The 25,368-nt window shown below is 45.6% G+C and overlaps 2 protein-coding genes across 3 annotated transcripts in view; both read right to left on the minus strand.

Moving 5' to 3' along the window:
• The window catches only part of LOC115403598 (abl interactor 2-like), a 26,127-nt gene extending 8,434 nt beyond the window's left edge, over window positions 1-17,693 (minus strand). For both annotated transcript variants that reach the window (XM_030112560.1, XM_030112559.1), the window contains exons 1-3: window positions 17,539-17,693; window positions 2,484-2,651; window positions 888-1,064 (exon numbers count right to left, since the gene is read on the minus strand). In XM_030112560.1, coding sequence (XP_029968420.1) covers window positions 888-1,064; window positions 2,484-2,651; window positions 17,539-17,655 — 462 coding nt within the window. In that variant the 5' untranslated portion in view covers window positions 17,656-17,693. The remainder of the gene's footprint in view (window positions 1-887; window positions 1,065-2,483; window positions 2,652-17,538) is intronic.
• Window positions 17,694-18,078: 385 nt separating this feature from the next.
• On the minus strand, window positions 18,079-23,381 carry LOC115403247 (transmembrane protein 237A-like). The gene is made up of 10 exons (XM_030112102.1): window positions 23,312-23,381; window positions 22,873-23,001; window positions 22,277-22,382; window positions 21,964-22,118; window positions 20,211-20,331; window positions 19,951-20,142; window positions 19,549-19,622; window positions 19,342-19,429; window positions 18,843-18,964; window positions 18,079-18,176 (listed from the first exon to the last, which is right to left on the minus strand). Exons 1-10 carry the CDS (start codon window positions 23,379-23,381, stop codon window positions 18,109-18,111), a joined length of 1,125 nt encoding a protein of 374 aa, XP_029967962.1. The 3' UTR covers window positions 18,079-18,108.
• Between the last annotated feature and the right edge of the window lie 1,987 nt (window positions 23,382-25,368).

A 25,368-nucleotide genomic window follows, 5' to 3' on the forward strand; every position in this document is an offset into this window, starting at 1 on the left:
AAATTCTGATGTTATTAACTTTAATTCCATTAAAAATTGTCCAAATGATCACCTGTACCTTTTTTCTAGAATGAAGCCAGTTGAGTAGCCTTAAATTGAGTAAAAATCCCAATTTAAACTTTTAAACTGTAAATTTAAAGGTGCTGTAGGCAGGATTCGGTATCTCCGCCATCTTGCTTAGGTTTACCAAAGCAAGATGGCGATTTGACCCATCTAAGGTGATGATTTGAAACCCAGCACAGCCAATCCTGTCCTGTTTTCTCTGACATCACGCCCTTACGCAAGTTAAGCCCCTCCTACAAGAACGTGCGACGAACGCCCCTTGACCAATCACGGTTAGAGCCTCAGGGGCTCTTCTGATTGGTCAAAGATACCTGGAGCTGTGGAGATTCCTTTTCAGCTCAGAACAGAGACAGATGGAAACGCTGCGCCCTCGCGGTAGTGCAATTATGCTACACTCCTAAAGGATTATCAATGGATACGCTAATGTTTAATCCAAAGAAAACACTGAAAAATTAGCATTGACTAGCAAAATCCTGCCTACAGCAGCTTTAAAGGAAGTTTGTTCTAAAAAAACAGATTTTTTTTTTTTTTTAAGTAAATCTAAGTCTGTGACTTCAGTTTGCAGATGAGGAGTGAAGAAATATTTCAGTGAAAGTAGAGAAGAGACTGGAACCGGAGAACAACCTCAGCGCTCCAGAGGGGAATTCAGAGGATGTGAAAGCAGAGCAGAGCGGCTCTGACTGGGTTCTTCACTGCACCAGGTTTCCTGATTGCTGGTCAGAGACGAGACTTCCGGCTGAAACGTGTGGAATCTGCTGGACGAGCGGACCGACAGCCTCGCTCCGCGGACGCCGAACGCTCGGCGCCGCCCGCCTCTTCCTCACCTTGACTCCGTGCCCGATGTCGTCCAGCACGCTGTAGTCGATGGGCTTCCTGACGTAGCGCACCGGGCGCTCGGGGTTGGGCGGAGCCATGATCTTATGAGAGCGACACGTGTTCTTGTTGGTGGTCAGGATGCCGATCTCCCTCCTGGCCACCTTCTCTTTATGGATGTCGACGGTCTGAGAGGAGGAAGAGGAGGATTCATTCATCTGGTGGGAAAATGTGGACGAAGAGCAGAGGGACACTCTCCAGAGACAAAGCAGTTTGAAGTCTAAGAATAAAAACCTGAGACCTGCGTCTATAAAATGCTGAGAAGTTTCCAGAGCCTGGAAAGAGTTTTTGTCACCAGAGAAAAGCTGAAAACGTCTCAGGAGTGTGAAGCATTTCTCACAGCTCCCTCCTCTCACGCTGTAGATATTTCTGGAGATTCACTTTAATATGGATGAAAACCTGTTCCTACAGCCTGCAGCCGCAACAACACCCTGCTCTGCACAGGCCAACGAGCGAGTCTACCGTCAGATCGAAGCAGCTCCACTCCGTCCATGTTTCAGAGAGACTTGAGCACGGTCGGCTCTAGAACTCATCACACCAAATCTCTAATTACAACTCTCCAGCAAGAAACAGTTTTAGTTCCTTTTCACTTTATCTGGATCATGAGCGTGGACAGAGGCTAAGCTAACATTAGCAGCTAACAGATGTGAGCATGAAAGCGTTCATAAGCAGACATCAGCAAGAAATTCAACTCTATGTCTCGGCTCAACACTAAAGCTCAACGCCACCAGCTAACGCTTCCTATGGATCCACCAGCTAATGCTAAACACATAGCCTCTAGCTAATGCTAAACACATAGCCTCTAGCTAATGCTAAACATGTATCCACTAGCTAATACTAACCATGCAGCGACCAGCTAATGCTAACCATGTAGCCACCACTCAGCATGGAAACAACAATGTCTGAAACACTTTTCTTTACTTTGACAGAGATGTAGCCTATTTTAAAGACTGTAGGTCACGTTCAATTGTATGAACTGTATTTGTCTCAGTAAATTTTTCTTCTTCATACTCAAATTCAGTAATTTTCAGCTCTCATTGTTAGTCTTTAACTAACTTGGTGGTGATGATAACTTCTAAGAATTATACCACAAATGTTCTGTACTTCACTGCTGTGATGCACTTCTAGTGTATAATATATAAATGGGTTAAATGTCCACGTCCAGTTCGATGTGCTTCAATCAAAAGTGACACAAACCCAGAGAAATGAAGATTCAGATGAAGAGGCTGAGTCCGACGGCTCGTCCTGTTAGAACGGTGTTAAAGAGCCTCCATGATCACCGAGTTCACTGATAAGCTTCCTCTCAATGCAAGCTCTGTGCTCACTCTGATCTTCAGACTTTAACCTTTCAGAAACCATTTTAATCTGCTTTACATTTCTCACGTCCGGCGTTCGCAAAGAACCTGCTCAGGAGGAACAGAGCCTGGCGGTGAGAATCTCCCACGTAACCACGCTGCTAGATGACCCTGAAGGCACCACCGCGGCCCAGCGTTAGCCGACCTGTGAGGTGACCCTGAACGCACCACCGCGGCCCAGCGTTAGCCGACCTGTGAGATGTGGTTGACGGAGCTCTCCATGCGGCGGAGCTGCGACGCCTGGATGTCCAGCATCTGCAGCACGTTGTTGGCCAGAGTGTTGATGAGGTAGGCCACACTGGCCAGGGACTGGGTGGTGTAGCTCTTCGTCTCCTCCAGGGCCTGGTGCTTATCTGTGGACTGGGGGGGGGAGGAAGTAAAGAAGTGAGAAAGACAGAGGGACATCTGTCAGATGACTCTACTGTTAGACAATCAAACCCAAAATGCAACAGGAGTTTAGCGTTTTAAAAAATAACTGCGGTGTTAACGGAGCTTCAAACTGGATTATTTGAATTATTTACATTGAAAGTTATTACAGCATTTCTGGGAGGAGCTGAAACCGTTGTGTTGTTTCACTGACATGATAAATTATTTCCTGCATTTTTTTTTAAATCTTTTCGTGTAAAAAAATGTTGGCTTGGTGTTTTTTCTAAAGCTGAAATCAGCATTCAGACCCAGCGCCACATTCAGCAATTTAACAAGAGAGACACACTGAGTGTGTGTGTGTGTGTGTGTGTGTGTGTGTGTGTGTGTGTGTGTGTGTGTGTGTGTGTGTGTGCTTGCATGACTGCACGTGTCAGCGTGCATCAGGATGCATGTAGCTGCATGTGCTAGCGGATGCGTTTCATGTGTGTACATGTATGTACATCTACATAATCCAGTGGTGTGTGTGTGTGTGTGTGTGTGTGTGTGTGTGTGTATGTGTGTTTGTGTGTTCTCTCAAATGAGAACACTGAAGGTTATTGTTGGGTTCAGTTTAAAAGGTGCGTTAAGAATTAACCCTTTCAGTTGCATCTCAGACAGAAACACAGCGGTCTTCACAGACATGGAAATACCCCTCAGTGTGTGTGTGTGTGTGCGCGCGTGCGTGCATGCGTGCGTGCGTGCGTGCGTGTGTGTGCGCGCGCGAGCAGGTCTGCTGAAGCACAATGTAGGTCAGTGCAAACTCATTCATGCCCGAGGTTGACAAGAAACACACTGACACCCATGTGAGTTTCTACTCCACACACACGTTAAATATATCACAGAAAACACACACACACACACACACACACACACACACACACACACACACACACACACACACACACACACACACACACACACACACACACACACACACACAGATGACCCAGAAGTCCACATTCACCATCCTGAAAACTAAAACCCTCCCAAGACGCCGTGATGATTATTAAAAATGAAAGAAGGAACGATGTAAATAAAATTATTTTGTGAGTCTCTTTCCTCTCAGTATTTATAATATAAATAGAATAGAATAGAATAGAACAGAACAGATCGAGCTGCGGCCTCATGGCAGTGTGTCCAGGTCGCCTCCTGGATAACAGTCAGTGGGATTTACAGGCTGCAGATGCTGTTGGATTGAAACGTTCCACCCTTGCGCCAATTTCAGCGTTTCATGATAACAGGAGCGGTCAGATTCTATTTCTGCTTTCTGGGGAAGTTTGCATGTTCTCTCTGTGGACGAACTGATTTGAAGTGCTCACAATCCAATGACTTTAAAGAGCCATATTATGGTAAATAAAGGATTATTGAGGTTGTTGAAGGGAACCAGCAGAGGAGTTTGAGCCACAGCAGATTAAGACCAGCGGAGCTGGTCCATACTGGCACTCAGGCTGTAGCGGAGCCAGAGTGGGGGCAAGGGGGCGGTCGCCCCAGGGCCCACAAGGTCATCGGGCCCCGTTTCATGTGATGTGTTCACAATTACTCGTAAATAATAAAATGTGCAGTTTGTGCGAGAAGGTATACGCATATGAGTTTGGGCTCCAATTTGCCAATTCTTACATTACGACTGTCCACGAATGCATCAGAGCTGTAAGCCAGCGCTGACTGGCTGTGAGGCATGAACTAGGTTTTTCTTTTGCACTTGATCTGAACTCTTTGGAGGGAAGTTAAACAGTATGCTAAACACTATGCTAGCCGCTAGCGGTACTACCCAAAACCTAACATCGGAGCCACTGGTGAGTCAGTGAAACCTTCAGAAATATTATCTTTATCAGAATGCTGTGGTCTTGAACACTTGCCTGTTTGAATGTGCCTTGTGTTGCTCTCAAGTATAAGAGACCGCCGAGTCTATTTTTTTTTCTAATATACGTGAATTCCAAGGGATAGGAGCTGTGTCTATATCTATCTGAATAGATTGTGTAATTTTAGACCAGCTGTGTTCATTTTATATTTAAGCTGTATCAAAGATGGTACAGATTTAGCCAGTGAGTTTTTAATCTGAGCTTTCAGCACCATGGACAGCGGACGCTCTGAGACTGACACCTGTCAGGCTGCATTTGTATGTGTGTGTGTGTGTGTGTGTGTATTTGTTCTTCAGAACAAGTTTGTGAACTGATTTGTGACTTTATTCTTCTTTCTTAGGCATATAGGTTTGCTTTAAAAGTGAGCATTAGTGTGTGTTTGATGGTAGCATGAGGGATTGTTTCAATGGTAAAATTACTATCATAAGGGCCCGTCGAGAATGCTCCGCCCCCTCTGTACCGAGACCCACGCTCCACCTCTGCACTCAGGGTTCTGTATTTATGTCCTTTAGAAGACCAATGAAAGACTGAAAACACACACACACACACACACACACACACACACACACACACACACACACACACACACACACACACACACACACACACACACACACACACACACACACACATAGAACGGGCTGAAAAAACACAGCAGCACAAACTTTTCTTTCAGTGTCCAGCTGGAACACTACTGTATCAATAAATCAATAAATATCTGAATGGATCGTCCATGGCTGAAGAAAAGACCCAGGAGGACTGGAAAACGGCTCCATGGCTCCAAATGAAGAGTCAAAAACACACGATATGATGATTTCATGTAAGTTTCTGAAGAAGGAGCTGAATGAGGGACTCTTTGGACTCCTGCAGCTCCAGAACCAGGTTTCCAGGTTTCATCCTCCCGTCTTCTTCTCTGCTCTTCCTCACCTTTGATTCGTCCACCTCCACAGCGGCCCACGTTGTTTTCTATTATTCCCTCCATCCCACTCGCTCCTATCTTTATCACATCAGCCCTCATCTCTCCTCCGTTCTCGGCGGCCATCTGACGTTCTGCTGGCACTGACCTAGTTGGAGGACTGCCTGTTGTGGCCTGAGGCGAGGGCAGAGCAACACACACACACACACACACACACACACACACACACACACACACACACACACACACACACACACACACACACACACACACACACACACACACACACACACACACACTTACTTTTTTTTCCTATTTCTAACTTAATTCATGTACATGAATCATATCAGATCTAAATCACGTGCACGCTCTGATTCCTCTGACCTCCTTTTTTTTTTTTAATGAAGACTTCCCTCTGTGAGCTGTTTTTATGTAAAATCGTTTCGTACAAGGAAAATTACTTGAAGCCTCTCTGGTAGTGACTGTCGACTGCACGAGTTTCCAAAGCTACTGTCACTTCGAACGGTTTATTCAGGCGCGCCGTTGACAACAGCTCAGGTGAGAATGTTTCCGGAAAACCATGTAAATCTACACTCTTCATTATGTCCATTTCTTCTGAGGCTCCATTAAACAAATCGTCTCGGGTTGAAGCCGATTCTTGCAGTTTCTGCCATCACCTCAGGACTGAGGCTGAGAGTTTCCAGAAAGCGTCGTTTTCCCTCGTCTACATGACAACCGAGCCCGGACGTTAGGGCTGAACGATATGGGCAAAATTTCCTATCTCGATATCCATGCCAGATATCTTGATATCGATATGATATATTACAATGGATTCAGTGAAAGTTAAGCATTTTTCAGAAAAATAAAAACATACAGGGCATGAAATTCGTCAAAATTTTAACAGGCCCTCTAAATTTTTTCAGCAGGTCCTCAGAAAATTTTAACAGGTCCTCACAAGTTTTAACAGGTCCTTAATTTTCAATTTTGTAAAATGCTGATCAAAAACAGGATCCAACAATAATTTTTTAATTAACTGTTGTATTTTGTTGTGCTTGTTTAGTTCTGTTTATATCTATTTGCTGTTCTGTGTCTGGGATGGTATGTCTTCTTATGCTATATGGCCCACCCCAAAGTTGCAAATTTATAAAATGATTTTTATTTATTTTGGTGCAGGTATGCATGTTGCTAATTGCTGATTGAAGCATCCCAGCTGTGACTAGTTCCTTTGGTGGTGGTGGCACATTAACCCTAGAATCCATACCAGCACAGATCACATTTCATATAATGTAGTTGCTCCCAATTGAAACTTAATATTTAGCTAAGATCCAGCTGATGGCTGTGAATGTTAGTGTAGATTCTGATTCTATTCAGTTCTTAATCTGACCAGGTTTTGTCTCTGTATGTATCAGACCCTAGAGGACCTCTCTCACTGATGTTCATTGATGTTCTGTATTTGCGCCCATGCCTGCAGCTGTGACTTCCTCATTCAGGGGTGGAGAACTGTAGTATCGCAGTAAATCAATAACTGTTTCGGCAGATTTGCATATTTACAGTTACTACTGTTTACACCCATTGCTGTCATTGTGTTCTCAAGTATTTGTTGTTTGTAGTTCACAGCAGCGCCTGAATCAAGCAGTACCTCCTTCAATCCAGCAGAGGGCGCATTGTGATTGTTAGATGCATAGTGCAGCGTGAAGCACAGAGAAGAAGAATGCAAAAATGGAATCGTAGGCTGTGTTCGAAACCGCATACTTACGTACTACTCATACTAACTTATTGAGTATGCAGTGTGTTTACACTGGCAGTATGCGATTTTGAGTATGCGAGAAGTTCCCGGATGCATACTGCATTCGCCAGAAATGTTGAGTATACATCGTGTGTTCACTACTCATACTGAAATTGCCCAAGATGCAACGCGACGGACATTTGAATAAACTTTATTCAGTTCACAATGACCGTTTCTTCATGATGTACATTTAGCAAGCTGAGTATGGTTCTAGATTTAATCTTCCCTCCATTGTTTGTGCTCGTAGGTATGTTATGTTACGAGATTTTTGATTGGATTGACAATGATTAAAAATAGTAAAAAAAACAAAAAAAAAAAAAAAAACAAAAAAAAACCCTTACATCTGAGAACAAGTCCATGCTGAAAGCGACCATGATGTACCGAAGACGGCGAGCCGATCTTTGTTGAAGAGCCAAAAAAACTCTCCTTGGGTAAAGCATCATAATTGGCATAATAAGTGGTCCGTTAACGGGACACCGGTCCAAACGGCGAAGTTAAGCGAGATATATTGCTGAAAGGTTGCCTTCTTGTTTTCAAAGTAAAAGCACAGATTTATCACTGAGGTTGTTTTGCATGAGAAAGGGAAAGGGGTGATTTATTTTGGTGAAAATAACCGGAAGTGCGTTGCTCACTGTGGCTGGCTTGAATTTCGCCGAATTCGTCCGAACAAAATCATAAACGGCTGATATTCGGACAAATAAACGACACACTCGGGCTCTAAACCACCACTTTGTCGCCTAATTTTAAAAAAAATCTCGATGAAGTTATACATTTGACGAGTTTAGAGCTAAAGTGAAATCAGCTTTAGCAGATCGATTTCTGCTCATGGAAGAAGTGCAATGCATTGTGGGTTATTATGTAGTATGCTGTAGTGTAAACGCTTCGCATACTGTTTGATGGACTGAGTAAGCAGGATGCAGGATGGATAGTATGAGTATGTAAGGATGTAGTAGACAGTATGCGGTTTCGAACACAGCCCCAGAGTTACAAGGCGTGTTGGTTCTGATTGATTCATTAAAAGAGAAGCGACGCAATTTCATGATAAAAAAAGCCAACAGGCGGTAAGGACCTACTTATATGGCGCCTAAACCAGCGGAGATTCGATCTCAATTGGTCCCCGCCGCCATTTTATAGGGAATTTCGCACCCTGATAATACAAAAGAATGTAAAAAAAATGCAGTTTTTTAAAAAAAAATGAGAACTCACTGCCACTACCACCAAATTCGTTTGTGCAGATTCTGCAGCCGCCCTCTCTTCAGCTCTCATGTTGTTGTTTTGCTTACTCTCCGCTGGGTGTAGCACATGCGAGTGTGCGTCTCCCTCTGATGTTTCTCATTGGCTGCCATCAGCTGTCAACCAGTAAACGAGGTTTGTGGTTGGCTGGCCTGACCTGTGCACGGATAAGCTTACATGCAGGGCAAGCAGGGGAAATCTTGATATCGTCGATCTTGAGAAACTAATGTCCTGAATGTTCATATCCCGATATCGATATGATAACGATATATCGTTCAGCCCTACCGGACGTTTTCAAAATGTTCCACCTTGGGAGCCATTCTCATAAAGGTGTGTTTTCTGTGACTCTGAGCTCCGCTGCAGTGCGAACGGACAGCTAGAAAGAAAATACAGTGTTGTGTTTCACTTCAAATCGCCGACGTGCAAACAGGGCCTCAGTAATCTGCAAATATTTGAGGAAAGAAAAGTAGAGTCTTATCTAAGAATAACAAAAACAGGGACTCATCTGATTGTTCTCCAATTCACCGACTGAAGCCAACACACACAGGCGGAGCGCTAAAAAAAAAATCCCATCTTCAGCCAGGAGGAGAACAAGCAGTGCTGTAACAGATGGAGGCAAAGGCACAGACCACGGTGACAAACTGGGACTCAGCTCAGGAACAGAGAACTCAGCAGGAAGGGTCTGCAGCCAGCACCGCGGCACAGCCGGGAACTCTGGGAACCGTGTGTTTGTTCCCCTGACCAAAGGCTGAGAACACACACACACACACAGACTTGTCCTTGTAAGGTAAAAGCAGACTGTTGGTGTTGGTGTGTGTGTGTGTGTGTGTGTGTGTGTGTGTGCAAACAGACGACTGCACAACATTTTCAGGCACGGAATAATTTCAAACTGTATGAATTGACAGTCAGTATTTCTTTCTGTCTCGTTGTGGGTGTGTGTGAGGGGATCGGTGTGACGGACATGGGGAACAACTCGAACGGCCACAGCGTGGTTCTTTGGCCACTAAGGAGAGGGGCGATTGAATCCGAGAGGATAATAAATCACTCGCTGGCCCTCTGAACGAAGTGTCCGTCTCACTTCTGAGATGACGGCTTCATCCTGGGTTAGAGCTGCTTGGAGCTGGAGAAACAGGTCCTGGTTCGGTCGTGATTCTGATATTTTCAATGCTGTAATTTCACAGAAGTGAGCTGACATGACTTGTATTGGTTTAAACTTTACACAAAAAAAAAGAACTACTATAGGAGTGTTTCTTCCTCAAAACATTGTTTCAGTGTTTAAACATTTACTTTAACTTTACAATTAAAGTAAAACATTTCCACCGACTCCAGAATCTGCTATCAATAAGTTTGATTTGTGAGAATGTCATGAGGACATGTTTGGATATTTGTGATTTAGAGTATTTCACAGACTTGAGTTGAAATTGAATTAAGTTATATTTTGTCTCTGTCCCCTCTATGGTCCTCCAGCAGGTCCTGGACGAACCCTGAGTCTCTCCTCCAAGCTGGACGTGCCTGTAGCAAGGCGACCAGAGAAGACCCTCAGGGGTCTCCACCCAGACCGTTCATGACCACAGGTGAAGGTGGGATGTAGCTGGACCGGTTAACAGCAAGTTCTGCACTACAAAGCAGTCATCTGGTGTGAAGCAAGAGCACAGTGACAGCGACTCCCAGGAGAAAGAGCAGAAATATGGAGCAAACTGCAGCGGAAATCCATGAAGTACAGTTTTACTTCTGACTGAGGGGGAATTGACTCTCCCCTGATAGACCATGTGGCAGTGCGTCTGCACAACCACAGCAGCTCCTGCTCATAATACCGAGGCTGGGGAGGCTGGAACAAGGCGTGGAGGGGCAGCATAACGCCAACGTTAAAGAAAAGAGGTGTATGAGGGTGGATCAGACACCGATCTGGACCCACTCGTCCACTGGCTCTGTTCCTGGTTGATGACTCTACCCGGCAGTGGTCATAAAGTTATGGCCGATGGGTGTGAACTGCATGTGGTGATGAGAAAATAAAAACTAACCTTTTATAATCAACATTCCAATTGCATCTGTCTCTAGACTGTCACAGCAGTTTGATCTGGAGGCTCAGGTTTAGGGACCGTCTCTCTAAACGCTCGGCCAGTTCCGCCCCCGCAGAACCGTTCTGGCATCAGAGCTCCAACCGGAGGCTGAGACTCCTTCAACTGGAAAAACCAATCGCCATGGTTTCCAGGCCAGAACACTCACACACACTCACACACACACACACACACGCACGGAGGGCGATGGTCCACCTCCTACAGTCATAGCATGTGTTTCCAATGAGCAGCAGGGGGTCGAGTTACATGATGACTACCTCCGCTAGCGGCTAACCGGGACCAGCTGTGGGCGACCCACAAGCAACAGAACAGGACAGCGCTGCATGAGGGGGGCAACAAAACCCCAATCCCACCGCGGGATCAATGAATAATGAACGTGGATTAATGGATGCAGTCGTTCTCTTCCGTCGTCTCAACGTGCCTCCTCGCTCTGGTCAAGAATCCAAAGATTCAGATGTTCCAAGTTCTTCGTTCTGCAGCGATTTCAGGCTGAACCGTGTCCAATGGAGCGCTGATCGGAGGCTCCGTTTACAGAGCTGCCGCGTTCAGCGGAGGTGTGGGAGTTAGATTGGACAACAAGAAGAGCACATTTCATTTCACTGGCAGCAGTTTGGTGGAGTCAAGTTTTGGGACATTTCTTCACTGAAAACTCAGAGCCCTGTTTACACGGCAATGATGCCAAAGTGAAGACACAAAACTTTTGTTGTGTTTTGGGTGTCCGTTTCCACGACAACGGTGCTCGGAGTCTTTGAAAGTTAAACTTTTTGACCAGGACTAGTCGTTCTGAGACACCGAGTTGGATGGACGTAGCATCTGGCTCCAGGAATGAAAGCTACCCAGAAGTGTCAACAACTTGCAATATCCCAGCATCCACCAGGGGCTGGCCCCAAAGAGGCTTTGGTTCCACTGACCCCAATTCAATATCAGACACCAATAAAACTGGATTGGTTGAGTTTCTACAGCTCAGATTTTTTTTCCCCCACTACATTTTATGGTCCTGAAGAGAGATTAGATCAGGAATGAAAACACCGTTTTCACCTGAAATGTTGGCGTAAAAAGGGCCTTGATGATCACATCCTTTTTCCTCACGTGCATCAATAAACAAGTTCTTGGATTTTGTGAAATGACCACAGACTGATCGGACGCTGCAGCCTCAGAAGCTCCGGCGGATCGAAGCCTCAGTCTGAGCAGGAGAGAAAGATTTCCCGGACTCCCACTGGAACAGACTGGCGGTCTGTCTGATCAAACTTTTCTTCTCACTCCTTCTGTCTTCTCACTCCTTCAGTCGCAGATGTGACTGGAACTGTGGAGCCTCCATGCAGGGAGGAACTCAGAACGACACATTTTTTAACCAAATGAGTCAGTCTCACAAGAATCTGCTGAAAAATGACTCAACAAACACAACGGCACACACAAACCACCAGAGATGAGGAGAGGATTACAAAGTCGAGAGTATCTAGAAGACGTTGGTTCAACTCATATGAAACACGTCTGTTTCAGGAGTAAGACCACAACCCTTTATATTTCACTTTAACTACACCAGGGGTGTCAAACATAAGGCCTGTGGGCAACAAAAAAGTTGAAATTCAAAGATACTTTTCTATTGGGAAGTTCCCACTGTGTTTATTTAAATGTGTTTTTTTCCATTCAAATGAAGGAACTTTCCCAATGGAGGCATCTGTCATGCCAGGCGCTCAATCCATAAACCGACATTTAGTGTTCTGTGTCTTGCTCAAGGACACTCTGACATGTGGACAGGGCAGATGGTGAATCGGACCAACAACATTGTGAGATGACTACTCAACCGACCTAGCCATGCTGTCTCTTTCTCATTTCTCATGATTCTGATCGAGTTTTCAGTTGATGAAGATCCTCTAAGTCCCAGCCCGGCAGAGCAGACGAGACTGCAGGACACTTCAAACCTTCACCCACTGAGAGACCAACACACACCTGAAGACAGCAGAACATGATCTGTCTGTTCTGATCGTATTGTGTGGTGCGCTCTACGGTGGTGTTTGAAAACGTAATCTATGCATGAATTCAGTGAGTCACAAAGCCTTTGTCATTTAAATGAAACCAGCGTTTGCCTCACCAAGCACTGAAACAAATCACAGGTGGTCAATATACGACTCGATCGCCAGTCAGCTCTTTGTGTGTGACTGGTCCAAAACGGTGGATTCATCCAGATGAATCGTTGAAAGTGAGGCAGGAGTGAGACTGGAGCGGCGTCCACTGGGTCTTCTCAGCGCTGGGACGACGGGTCCTCTGGCGGCTCTCTGCTGGTTGAAGCCAAACAAATCACTCTGGTGCAATTCCAGCCTCACAGCGATATAGCGAAATTGTGCAGTGGTTGCCTAGCAACCATTGAATTCATCCCATAATGTGGACAAGAATTGAAGAAGAAGCTGAAAGCGTTTTTTTTTTCTTCTTCTTCTTGTTGGTGACTCTTTTTCTGAGGTGAAATTGAATCCTGACACTTTAAGGCGTCTTTTCTCTTCTTCTGTGTAACAGTTTGTTCAGGGACTCTGAACGCTCGGTGAAGCGAAGGAGCTCGGAATTTTGTCACATACATTGTTCGTGTATTTGGCGCTGTGGATCTTGGGAAACCAACGTCACATCCGCTGGATGGTTTGTTGTCTTGGATTTGGAGGAAACATCTGAGGCCGATTTGGCTGGATAAAAGAAATTCGACGGGCGGAACTGTCGGGGGTCCGTTTACACAACGGCGATCAAAGCTGCTAAAACAAGCATCTTGTTGAAAACACTACAACTCCTGGGAAATCAAGGAAAATGAGACTTTTTTTTTTTAAAGGTGCAATAAGGAGTTTTACAACCTTAAAAATACTTATTTTCCACCATAAATATGTTACACATTTTTAATGATGTGTACAATGTGCCCTGACATATTCATTACAAGTACCTCTAACAGCGCTAAATTGTCACTTGAAAGTCACAGTGCCGGTCCAGCACCGGCATTTTTTGGGGAGAATTTGAAAGGAATGACGTAATGCACGCTCCGGCTGGTTAGGTTTCGTTTTGTCCGCCATTACTCCGCCAGATGCTTAGTGAGCAACAACTGAGCAGGAGCTTCCAGAAAGTAAGAAAAGACTGACTTCCAGCACTGCCACAGCTCCACACAGACTCCACCAGGGAAAAGAAACTTACATTTTACTTGAGCGCTACTAAACGAGCGAGGAAGGAGTTCCCCTCTTCTGTGCACGCGAACCACAGGCACGAGTTTTTCACTAAGCTGCATTACGCCCAAGGCCTGCAGGGGGCGCTGTTTCACATAAAACGTGCAAACTCCTTAATGCATCTTTAAACTCTGGTCCTGGTCCTGATTCACGGACGAAGAGAAAACAGTTCCTCTGAACACGCTCAGTAGAGGGACGATCAGAACAATGTTTACTTCCTGAGTGTCATGAATCCCAGTCCAGATCCTCCTGGTCCTGGTTCCAGTCCAGATCCTCCTGGTCCTGGTTCCAGTCCAGATTCTCCTGGACTTGTTCGTTTTAAAGTGGACAGTCACTGTAATAACAATCCAGCTTGGTGTTCTGTTCATACGAGTGTCCTTGTTCTCCATTGTTAATGTCTGTAGTGTATTGTTCTCTGCAGTGTGCGTGTGTGTGTGTGTGTGTGTGTGATTTCATGACAAAAACAACTAAAAGCAACAAGCAACAGCATGAAAACTACATGGTTATCAGTGTTTCGGCTGTTTCCGTGGAAACGGATATTGTTTTCAGAATGTAACTTTTAAACGTGAGATCAGTTTCCAGTGATTCATAAAGGACGAAAAGATCCAGAAAATATTCACAATTCTGAAAGATTTCTTAAAGGACACTTAGAGAAATCTAGACACTGCGTGTGTCACATGCTGTCTGTAATTTGGAATTTGTTTATTCCAGATTATATTCCTGATCTCGGTGTTTACGTGGGAAAAACAAAGGAATAAATGCTCTTTAACGCTTTAACGCTGGGGGCTGTGAAGCTTTCTGATTGAACAGGGCGGCCGTGACATAATGATGTCTCCCGGAAGTAACCAGAGCATGTTGGCAGCGAGTTTTCCTTCTTTCTCGATTAACTGTGATGCTACAGCTTTGAAACGTTCTCATCGTTCTGCTCCCATCCATCCGCTCTTTCTTTCATTTCATTAAATAAATGGTCTTCGTATGAGTCGAACCGCGGGCCGCCATCTTGGAATATTGCGTCTTCGTGACAGAAGGAGCACGAGGAGAACGACTGGAATAAAGTCGCCCCATTTACATATAATTCTGCTCCCAAAGGAGAATAAACCGGCCAGGTTATTCAAATTACACTTGATTGCGAACAAAGTTTTCAGGCGTTTACATGGTCATTTCAGAGGAGAATTAGGCTTTATTCTGATTTAAACAGGAATTAAAGTTCCATGTAAACACACCAAGTGAAGAGAAAGACTCAGTCATTAGATTTATCATTCATTTTTTAAAATCGACTCTCTGTACATTTCTAATATGTGTGACCAGGAGGCCAACAGCTCCTGATTGGATGAACCAGATTATTGGTGGAATGATAAAATCCTCTAGTTTTTGTATTTGCTTTTTTTTTTTGTTATTCTTGAAGTCAGTCTGACCGCGGAGCCTGGAAGCGCCCTGGGTCGGCTCTGAATCCACAATATTCAGCTCAGAAACCAGAGCAGCAGCTCCGAGAGATTACGTAACACTCACATCATCTGCTGGCAGCTGAGAAAGAGGTCTCACACACACACACACACACACACACACACACACACACACACACACACACACACACACACACACACACACACACCCACACACACACACACACACACACACACTCAGTCCTCAAGTCTTCATCGCTCAGCAGAACAAGGCTTTTACAAGATGCTGGACGATATTCCACAGAATGAGTCCAACTTCCCCAACAAATAAATAAATACGATTTCAGCACGAGGACAAAGCTTTTCTGTGCAACCAAACCTGCTGACAGACCTGAACCCGTCCCAGAGGAACTGGACCGGGTCAGGGGGACGTGCAGGACGCTTCTCTGGTCTGAGTCAAACGAGTCAGAGTGAAAAGCAAGAACTGATGAAGCCACATGGACAAGAGGGAAAAATGTGAAGCCGGCCTGACTGAACCGGATGGAGACTCGTCCCACCTGGACGCAGAAACATGGAGAGCCTCGCGGCTCCAGTGGTTCTCCCCGGTTTACAGCTGGATGGCTCACCTCCACAGACAAGACGGTTACTGTTCTGACACGTGAGAAGACAGGAAGTTTCCGCTCATTTTCATAAACACATCATCAGCTGATGACGATGAATTATTTCAGAATTGACGACTGAACAGCAGAATCGAGAAGAACAAAAACAATCAAGACATACGACTGCTGCTGAAATCTGCTGCTGGTGTGTGTGTGTGTGTGTGTGTGTGTGTGTGTGTGTGTGTGTGTATGTGTGTGTTTAGTATAAATTGTTGTTTAATCTTTTTCTTTGTTCATCATCTGTTCAAATTCTGACGGCTCAGAAATGTGGCGAACAGGTGTGTGTTTGGAGCACAGTGACGAGGAACAGTTGTCCATAACAGCATTGCCTGCCCACACACTCTCTCTCTCTCTCTCTCTCTCTCACACACACACACACACACACACACACACACACACACACACAGTTACACAGTTACATGTGTGACCTTGCATGCATGTGTACACGGCATACACGCTCCCATACACTCACACACTCTTCCATTCATATCTGCAAGTGCGCACGTGTGCGTATGCACATTCACACACAAATGCATAAATACATACACACACAAAGACACACACCCCTCTATAACTGTGTCGTAAGAGAAGAAACACCGTTTCCATCCACCCAGACTGAAACAATGACTGGTGGCATCTGCTGGATTTCTGCTGACATATTTCTGGTAAAAAGGTTTCAGCGTGGAGGAGGAGGCGTGTCAGATTCTTCTTTTACTGGTCATACAGCTCACGACAAGCATCAGGACATCATTTAGAAGGGTGCAATAAGACTAATGTTTAGGATTTAAAGTAACATGCGCTGATAAAAGCTGGATTGTGAGGCCTTTGGCTTCCTCTGCACTCTTTCTTTCAGTCCCTGTTGTCCTTCTGTCCTCTCCAAACAGTCTGTCCTTTCTGCTCCCAGCACATCTTCTGTACATGACAAATGTATCACAACATCACAGTGTGTAATACTCCAGCGATGTATGATATCAGCTTGAATGAATGACAGCCTCAGTCGTTTCATCACAAAAAACAACAGAACAGTGTACAGTGCCTTGATTTAGGGGCAAGAGAAAGAGCACTGTTCTATGGATGAAAAAGTGTTTGTATTCATTACATTATACTCACATTAATAATCAACATTACTGCACACTGAATGATAATCTGACTGAATACATTTAATTGCTGCCACGTGATTGGCTGATTAACTCAGGGCTTTAAATAGTAGTTGAATATAATACATTGTAAAGTGTGTAATATCCAGAGATCACCCAAAGCACACTCACTCACCACCAACAAACACACCACGGTGACTTCAAATGCATCTCAAACAGTCCACTTTTAATCTGGCGAGGAAACGATAAACCAGCTGCTTTAAATTACGAGAAAAAAACTACTTTTCATGCACATTAACGACAGCTCAAAAGCCCCCAAATCACTTTAAAAAAAGTTAATTTTTCACACTGAAACACGTCTTTCGGTGAAAATGAAAATGCCGAATTCACTTTAAGCGTCTGGCAGTTTAGTCAGAATCAGCTTCACTCTTCATAAAGTCTTTATCGTGATATTCATGCGTTAAATGTAAAAGCTAGGGTGAAGATAACGGAGGCTGGTACAGTCGTTCCATCACTGCTCCTCCGCACCGCCCACTCCCGGCTCACATTACTGCCTCCACAACTCCCTCTGTTTTAATTGCCCCTATAACCGGGGGTATTCCCGCGCTGGGGGGTACCTGCACATAGTTGCTCTCGCAGTACTCGGCCACTCTCTCCAGGTTGGAGAAGCTGTCCAGTAGAGCTCTCCGTCCCGCAGGAATTTCCTCCTCCAGCAGCATCTGCAGCTCCGCCATCTTTACATGCTGCTTGACAGTGAACGCAACGCGACGCCTTCACGGGCGCTGGGAAATATCGCTACTACGTCACGAGCTGTGGAAAATAGGAGGGCTGGGAAAAATCGGCGCTCTGTGTCAAGCAGTGGGAAATATCAGCCCAGGGGAATATCAGCACTCCTTCATGAGTGCTGGAAATGGCATTTGTGTGAAATTTCAGCATGGATTTCTCCAGAAGAACACGAGAGGGTGATCTCCTCGCACGACGACTCACGTTCAGCCAAAACACTCCAGTTACTGGACACTCACTGGATTCCTTTATTTACAAAATTACAACATGGCAAAACACAGTGCTACACAATTTACAGTAGAAAAACAGACAATCGATGAAGAACAAACACTGACTGGAGGTCACAAAAGGATTGACAGGGGGTCGAGGGGCCAGGGGTCAGGGGTCAGGGGGCCCAGGTCTCTTCATGCTGGGATTTCCAGGTTCTCCTCTGATCTCGGGAATCCTTCAACCTCCATCGTCATTAGAAAATCTACAATAAACAAAAACACCAAAATGATGGAGAGAACACACACACACACACACACACACACACACACACACACACACACACACACACACACACACACACACACAACTTGTTTGGCTTTGTCGCCACCTAGTGGTCAAACCACACAATGAAACCAAGTTTCCAGCATTAACCTGTTCAGTTCCAGGTTCTCTGCGCATGACACGTTTTAAAAACTGTCTCAAATATCAAACTCTGGCTGTAAGTTCACGAGTCAAGTCTTATACTTCAGTTCTGACGTGAACAGAGAGAAATTCATCATTTTTACCTCCTAGATTAGTTTTATTCAACATTTTCAAGATATAAGCGCAGGTTTTGGATCATCTCATTTTGGATTTATGTATTGTGGTTTCTGGATGTGAAGCAGTTTGTTACAGTGTTTTAACTGTTTGACCTGGACCCTTCCTCAAAGGAACTGGAATAGTCTTGGTGTGTATGGTTGCCTGTGTTTCCACCACAGGAGGAAGTTTCAGGAGTAAATACACAAATCGAGCAGATGTTACAGGAACAACAAGTGAATTAAGAGCAATGAAAGCAAAAGAGACATCCTGCAGAGCTGTGGGAAAGTCACTGACACACAGCTGAAAATGGTTCCTGTGACGCTTCCTGCTGCTTCAGATCTCCTCTCACCTTCTGTGTAGTCGACGTCCGGCCGGGTGGAGACCACCGCCCAGGCCAGCCCCACCAGCAGAGACACCACCAGGTTCACCACGATCCAGGGACGAAGGATCTGCTGCTCAGAGCCCGGAGGCCTGGAGGAGGAAGAGGAGGAAGAGGAGGAGGAGGAAGGACAATGGAAATAATCATTTACGTGGCCTCATTCAGTAATTTCTCCTAACTCGGCCCCAAAAGAACTGTGATATTGTATTGAACAGAAGTCAAGCCGACATGATTAATACAAGTTTTGTTCTCAAGATAATCCAGATTTTACTGTTTGACTTTCACAGAAACACGGATCTGAAGTTTGAATTCTGACGGCAGGCAAAAGGCTGGAGAAGTGAACAAGTGTGTGGCTTTGACAACTAAACAGGTTAGCTGGTACCAGCTGTTTAGAAATCAATAGATGAGAGATTCTGATCAGGAAATGATCGATTAATCAATAAGCATTAATAAAAAAGAGTCTTCTGACCAGAGCGTCTCGTTGGCTGTGGGATACAGATGGATCCGGTCACTGGTCATCTGCTGGCTGAGGGACAGGATCAGGGCTATGAAATACACTACGCACACACACACACACACACACACACACACACACACACACACACACACACACACACACATTAACACACATTTGTTGATGCTGTTGTCATGAGTGTTTTCTTGCTGTCTCACTCACAGAAAGAAGCCAGAGCAGCAGGATCCAGAGTGAGGAAACCTCTCAGAGCCATGGAGGTCTTAGCCAGGTTCACTCTGCACGGGAGGACACACACACACACTCACATTATTCACAGACATGGTACGTACACACGTATGCATGCACGCAGATACACATACAGAGGTTTGCATAACAGCCTGGATTTTAAATGCAGACACACACACACACACACACACACACACACACACACACACACACACACACACACACACACACACACGCACATTATTCACAGACATGGTACGTACACACGTATGCATGCACGCAGATACACATACAGAGGTTTGCATAACAGCCTGGATTTTAAATGCAGACACACACACACACACACACACACACACACACACACACACACACACAGACCTGTCGAAGGCGGACACGGTGCTGATGGCCAGCAGCAGGTAGAGCAGGGACTGGGACGGGTAGGCCAGCGGGTGGTACTGCTGCAGGAGGTTGGGCAGCGTGGTCATCTGCTCGCCGGCCAGCACGTACACCACGATGATGTTCCACACGGCGTATCCAGCCAGGAAGCCGTGCGAGAACAGGCCCACCACCCTGGAACACGCCGCCCGTCAGCACCACGCGGTGGAACGTCATCCCAGAGGAAACGCACCTGTGCAGACCTGAAGCCGCTGTGGACCTTCAAGGCGATGTCTCTGGTGGTCCAGATCTGTCTGGGGTCCATGTAGTCGTCCATGAGCTCCGAGTGTCTCAGGTGGTCCACCCGCTCGGCCTGGAAGCGTCCTGCACCAGCACAGTACGACCTTCACTTTGAGTCAAGGTTCCTGACCACTCAGAGGCAAATCAACCGCCATGACTTGATCCTGAATGCAGTTCTGTGACGTGTTGCTGAAATCTGCCAGCTAGCTCATCCTGTTGAGTGTTGCAGTACCGGTTTGGACCACTAGGTGGTGTACTGAGTACAGCAATGAAATTCTTCTGCTCATTCATTGAATCATTGACAAATACATGATTGCTATCTTTAAACGAAACAATCTGAACCACTGTGAACAGCCTTAAACCCAAAAAGAAGAGACAGAACTGTGAGAGATTAAAAAGCACTAAAGTGAAGCCACACTGCCACCTGGTGTCCAACAGCAGAATTATTTAAACCACATGTATTGCACCTTTAACTAATGATTATATATGGTAACTTTTGTACTGCTAATAAGCATATTAATAATAATTGTTGTACTTTTTCAAATTCTATCAGCTATTATAGCGGGAGAGTAACACATGACATGGATTATTATGGTCCCTCTTTGCTGTGAATCTGGCGTGATTCAGCTGGTTTTCTCGGCCGGACTGTGAGAGTGTTGAAGGAGCTCTGGCAGGACGGCCTCAGTCGGCTCGGCTGCCAGTGACCCACATAGACCTCAGAGAGCTTGTGCTGGATTAGAGGCTGCTGCTGCCAGCAGGACTGTTCTCCTCAACCTGCTCCCAAAACACAGAGATCTCAATCCAGACAAGTCAGGGGTCAAATGAAGCTTTAAGGAAATAAAACCATGCAGACGATCCCTGCAGATTACCTTTAAATCCCGTTTACAACAAACGTTTGTACTTTAGTACATTTTCATTTTCGGCTCTTTAATAAAAGTTATGTGGAGACAGCGAAGGGTTCTGACAATGTTTCATATTGAACTCTGAGCATCGATATTAATCCCTGTTGGAAATTATTACAAGCCAGAAAAGTCACAGAGTGAGAATAAATTCCACAGTTAGACCTGAAGTTCAAACAATTGCAACTTTCACAGGAAAAATGTAAGTTTTTTTTTTTTTTACTTTTCTTAAAGTTAAGGAGTTTGCACGTTTTATGCAAAACAGCACCCCCTGCAGGCCTTGGGCGTAATGCAGCTCAGTGAAAAACTCGTGCCTGTGGCTTGCGTGCATGGAAGAGGGGGACTCCTTCCTCGCTCGTTTAGTAGCGCTCGAGCAAAATGTAAGTTTCTTTTCCCTGGTGGAGTCTGTGTGGAGCTGTGGCAGTGCTAGAAGCCAGTCTGTTCTTACTTTCTGGAAGATTCTGCTCAGTTGTTGCTCACTAAGCATCTGGCGGAGTAATGGCGGACAAAACGAAACCTAACTAAATCAGGCCAGCCGGAGTGTGCATTACGTCATTTCTTTCAAATTCTCCCCCAAAAAATTCTGGTGCCGGACCTGCACTGTGACTTTCAAGTGACAATTTAGCGCTGTTAGCGGTACTTGTAATGAATATGTCAGGGCACATTGTACACATCATTAAAAATGTGGAACATATTTATGGTGGAAAATAAGTATTTTTAAAGTTGAAAAACTCCTTAATGCACCTTTAATTGAAGTAAGTTACCAGAATCAGCCCTCACTGTTAGACGGTTCTGGTTCTGTTGGGTTTGGACTCACGGTTCCTCTCCACAAAGACTCTGCCCACCGGCTGGCTGTGTCCATGCGGGGCGGAGAACAGGGAATGCTGGGGGATGGGAGACTGGGCCTCAGTGACCATGTCCTCGTCTTCAGCTCCCAGTTCGTTACTGTAGTGCTCTGCCGCCTTGGCCTTCCTGCAGGGACACACAGAGGACATCGTCCGTCCAGGAATATGAAGATTTAAACATGAAACCCGGAGGGTCAAAACAGAGCTTTTTATTAAAACCGCACATTTCAAGTTTAATGTTCTATGGACCGGTGAAATGTTTGGTTTTTCATACGCTCCTCTCACCTCTTTCTTTTGGTTCTTCTCGTCACAGCGACCGTTGTTTCCTCCCCGTCCACCATCGGCTCCGACATGTTACCGTTTGGAGTGTCGGCGTGTTCCGTCTCCAGGTCTGACACCAAAACACATGGCGTAAAAAACTACTGAAGAATGACCAATCGACCAACCAGTCGACCAATCGACCAACCAATCGACCAACCAACCAACCAACCAACCAGCCAACCAACCAACCAACCCAACAGTGTCAGTGTGCTCAGGCTCCAAGTCCGACATCAAAAAACATGGCGTAAAAACAGCCCAAAAAACAAAAAAAAACTAACAGCCAAATGAGCAAGCAACCAAGCAACCAACCAACCAGTGGCAGCGTGCTCCATCTTCTGGTTTGACGCCACAAAATATTGTGTAAAAAGAGCAGAATAAAAAACCAAAGCTGTAAGATGAACTTTGGGACATTTGTTAGCCTCCCTCAGCCTTCACAGCTCTCAGTCTTTGGTAAATAAAGGAGAAACTGAAATACAAACTGAAGTTATACTAAATTTGAATGATAAACATTTCTGATTTCACTTTGGTTTGAAGATGATGAACATTTTGGTTTTTATTACCGATAGTTGCTGTCCTCTTCTTTTTCTTCTTCTTGTGTGGAGCTGGATCTGGCGGTTCCGGGGTCAGCTGGTCTTTGCTGTCAGAGTGGCTCCTGTTAGCCACTTCCTCCATCTCCATGTCCACCGCCACTGGAAGAGAGCATGGTCAGAACCGGAGGACGGTCCTCGTGAGCACAGTGGAGAGTTCAGACCTGTCCGGTTTAAGGTTTATTAGTCTTGGTTCAGGAGACGTTAAAGTTAAAGTTTGCATCTTCCCCCCGTGTGTGGGGTTTCCTCCCACAGTTAAAAAAGAAACAACACCCTTGACCCCCCAGCTCCCCAGAGCTCTGCACTGTGGCACACATTTCCCCCAGGAAATTAAAAACAGTCTGATTAAAGTACATAAATGTAGTGGAGTGGAGTGGTAGGTAAGGCAGGTGTTCAGGCAGTGACCTCCCACCTTCTCCCTGCTCCTCGTCATCGATGACCTCTTTCTTCGCCTTCTTCTTCTTGCTCTTGACGGTCGGCATGTTTCTCTGCGGGGGAATTAAACCACCTCTTATGTAAGTAAAGTCAATCACAGCGATCCCACAGCGACTATTTCTCTTTTCAGAGTGATCTAGGTCAGGTTAATTAATGTTTAACTTGGCTCTAGGGGGTGGGGGGGTGGGGGGTAGGGGTGAGGGGGGCGGTGCCCGTCTGAGATAATTGGATTATCCTCTGAGGACAGGTGGCAGAGCAAAGCTGGTGAAGGAGACGCATCACAGAGCAGACGGAAGCCTCTTCTCTTCACGTTCACACTCTTACTGCAACAAACCTCCATGACCGTCTTTCTAAGGTTTAAAATTATTTTTCCAATAATCGAATTGGCCTTTTAAATTCTAAAGTCAGCAAATCTGCAGTTTTCCCAGTACATGAGATGTGTGGTTCCCAATCTTCCTCCACTGTATCCCGTCAGATCTGCTCTATAAACTCTGCAGACTCCTCTGCTAATCTCCAATACACTCCTCATCAGGATGTCCACAGCGACTGAACTCACCACAATCATCCAGCTCAACAATGGCCAAACTTTCCTCCACACTATTGAGTTCCACTATTAACTTATAATAAGTATTATTTAAAAAAACAAACAAAATATCATAAAAGACACTGGAGCATCAGAGAGGAAAGTGAGAGAATGTGTAGGAATTCAATGCATCAGTAACCTCCACGGACTGGGAAGAAGTCAAGTTTTACCAAAAGCAGAGAGACAACGCTTTTATAGAAATATAACTTCAGACAAAATCCAGATTACAGAGCATCTCCTCCTCTAACAGCCAGATTATAGAGCATCTTCCATCTTGCATATTTTGAATATTCATCAGGGAGCTCCCATGCTCCACCAGCAGGTTGGCTGGTCTGATGGTGACTCTTCCTTTCCTCTCGGTCAGTCTGTCGCCACTGAGGAGTGAATGTTCTCTACAGCCTCTGAAGCAATCATCTGCAGCTCTGCCTGTTACTACCGCGGCCCAGGAAGGACAAAACAAACCAAAACAGTGTGCTGGTTTCCCAGTCTTCTGACTGTCGTGGCCGACGCAGCTTCTCCTCCCTTCCCTCCTCACTGCTGCTTCAGGTCCTGAGTTTCTCTCAGAAATCAGCAGGAATCGGGAACGTTTGTCTGCAGTTGGACAGTTCCACTCAGAAGTTTGTATTTATTAAGGTAAAGGATACAAATGTTTATGTTTCCAGCCAGATAAAGGTCAGATTGTTGGAGTTCGTGAGGAATTTTGTGTTTAGAGCCACATCAGGAGTGAATCCTGATCCATCGACTGCTGCATGTTTGTTCAGCAGCTCAGAAAAGACGAAACCAAAGTGGCTCAGTAAAGCAGACGTCTTCACCAGAGAGCATGAAGCTGCTGGCTGGAGGACTGGCTGACCAACAATATCTGGAGTCAGTGTGTGTGTGTGTGTGTGTGTGTGTGTGTGTGCTCACCTGTGCCGCCGGGGCTGCAGCAGTGAAGATGAAGCAGCTCCTCAGGTGGTCTTCCTCCCTCTGATCCTATCAGGCTGACGGAGGCTTGAAGTCTTAACCTGAGCCTGAACGCAAAGACGACCCCGGTCCGTCCCGCGGCTCCTGGAGCCGCATCTACAGGCTCTGCCGGGCTCTGAGGGGGGGTCCTGCCGGGAGGGGGTGCAGGAGGTGCAGGAGCAGCAGGAGGTGCAGACCCTGCAGGGGCTGCAGCAGCTTCGCTGGCCGCTCTCTCTCTGGTGCTGAAGGGTTTAGGGCAGCAGGTGGATCATGAGCTGAGCTCCTTCAGACTCGGGGAGCTTTGTACCGTCACCTGCTGGCAGAGCCTCCAATCAGCAATGGATACTAATAACACCATGGAAGACGTTTACTCCTGGGAGGGAGCTGCAGTTTCCTCTCTTCTAGGCCTGACAGATCAAACATACGGACATTATGATGCTCAAACTTTGCTTTTGTGTCGTTTGTTGGTGATCAAATAAATGATTTTTAGGTAAAAATCATGATTTGCT

Source organism: Salarias fasciatus, chromosome 16 (assembly GCF_902148845.1).
Source record: "Salarias fasciatus chromosome 16, fSalaFa1.1, whole genome shotgun sequence".
Classification (NCBI taxonomy): domain Eukaryota; kingdom Metazoa; phylum Chordata; class Actinopteri; order Blenniiformes; family Blenniidae; genus Salarias; species Salarias fasciatus.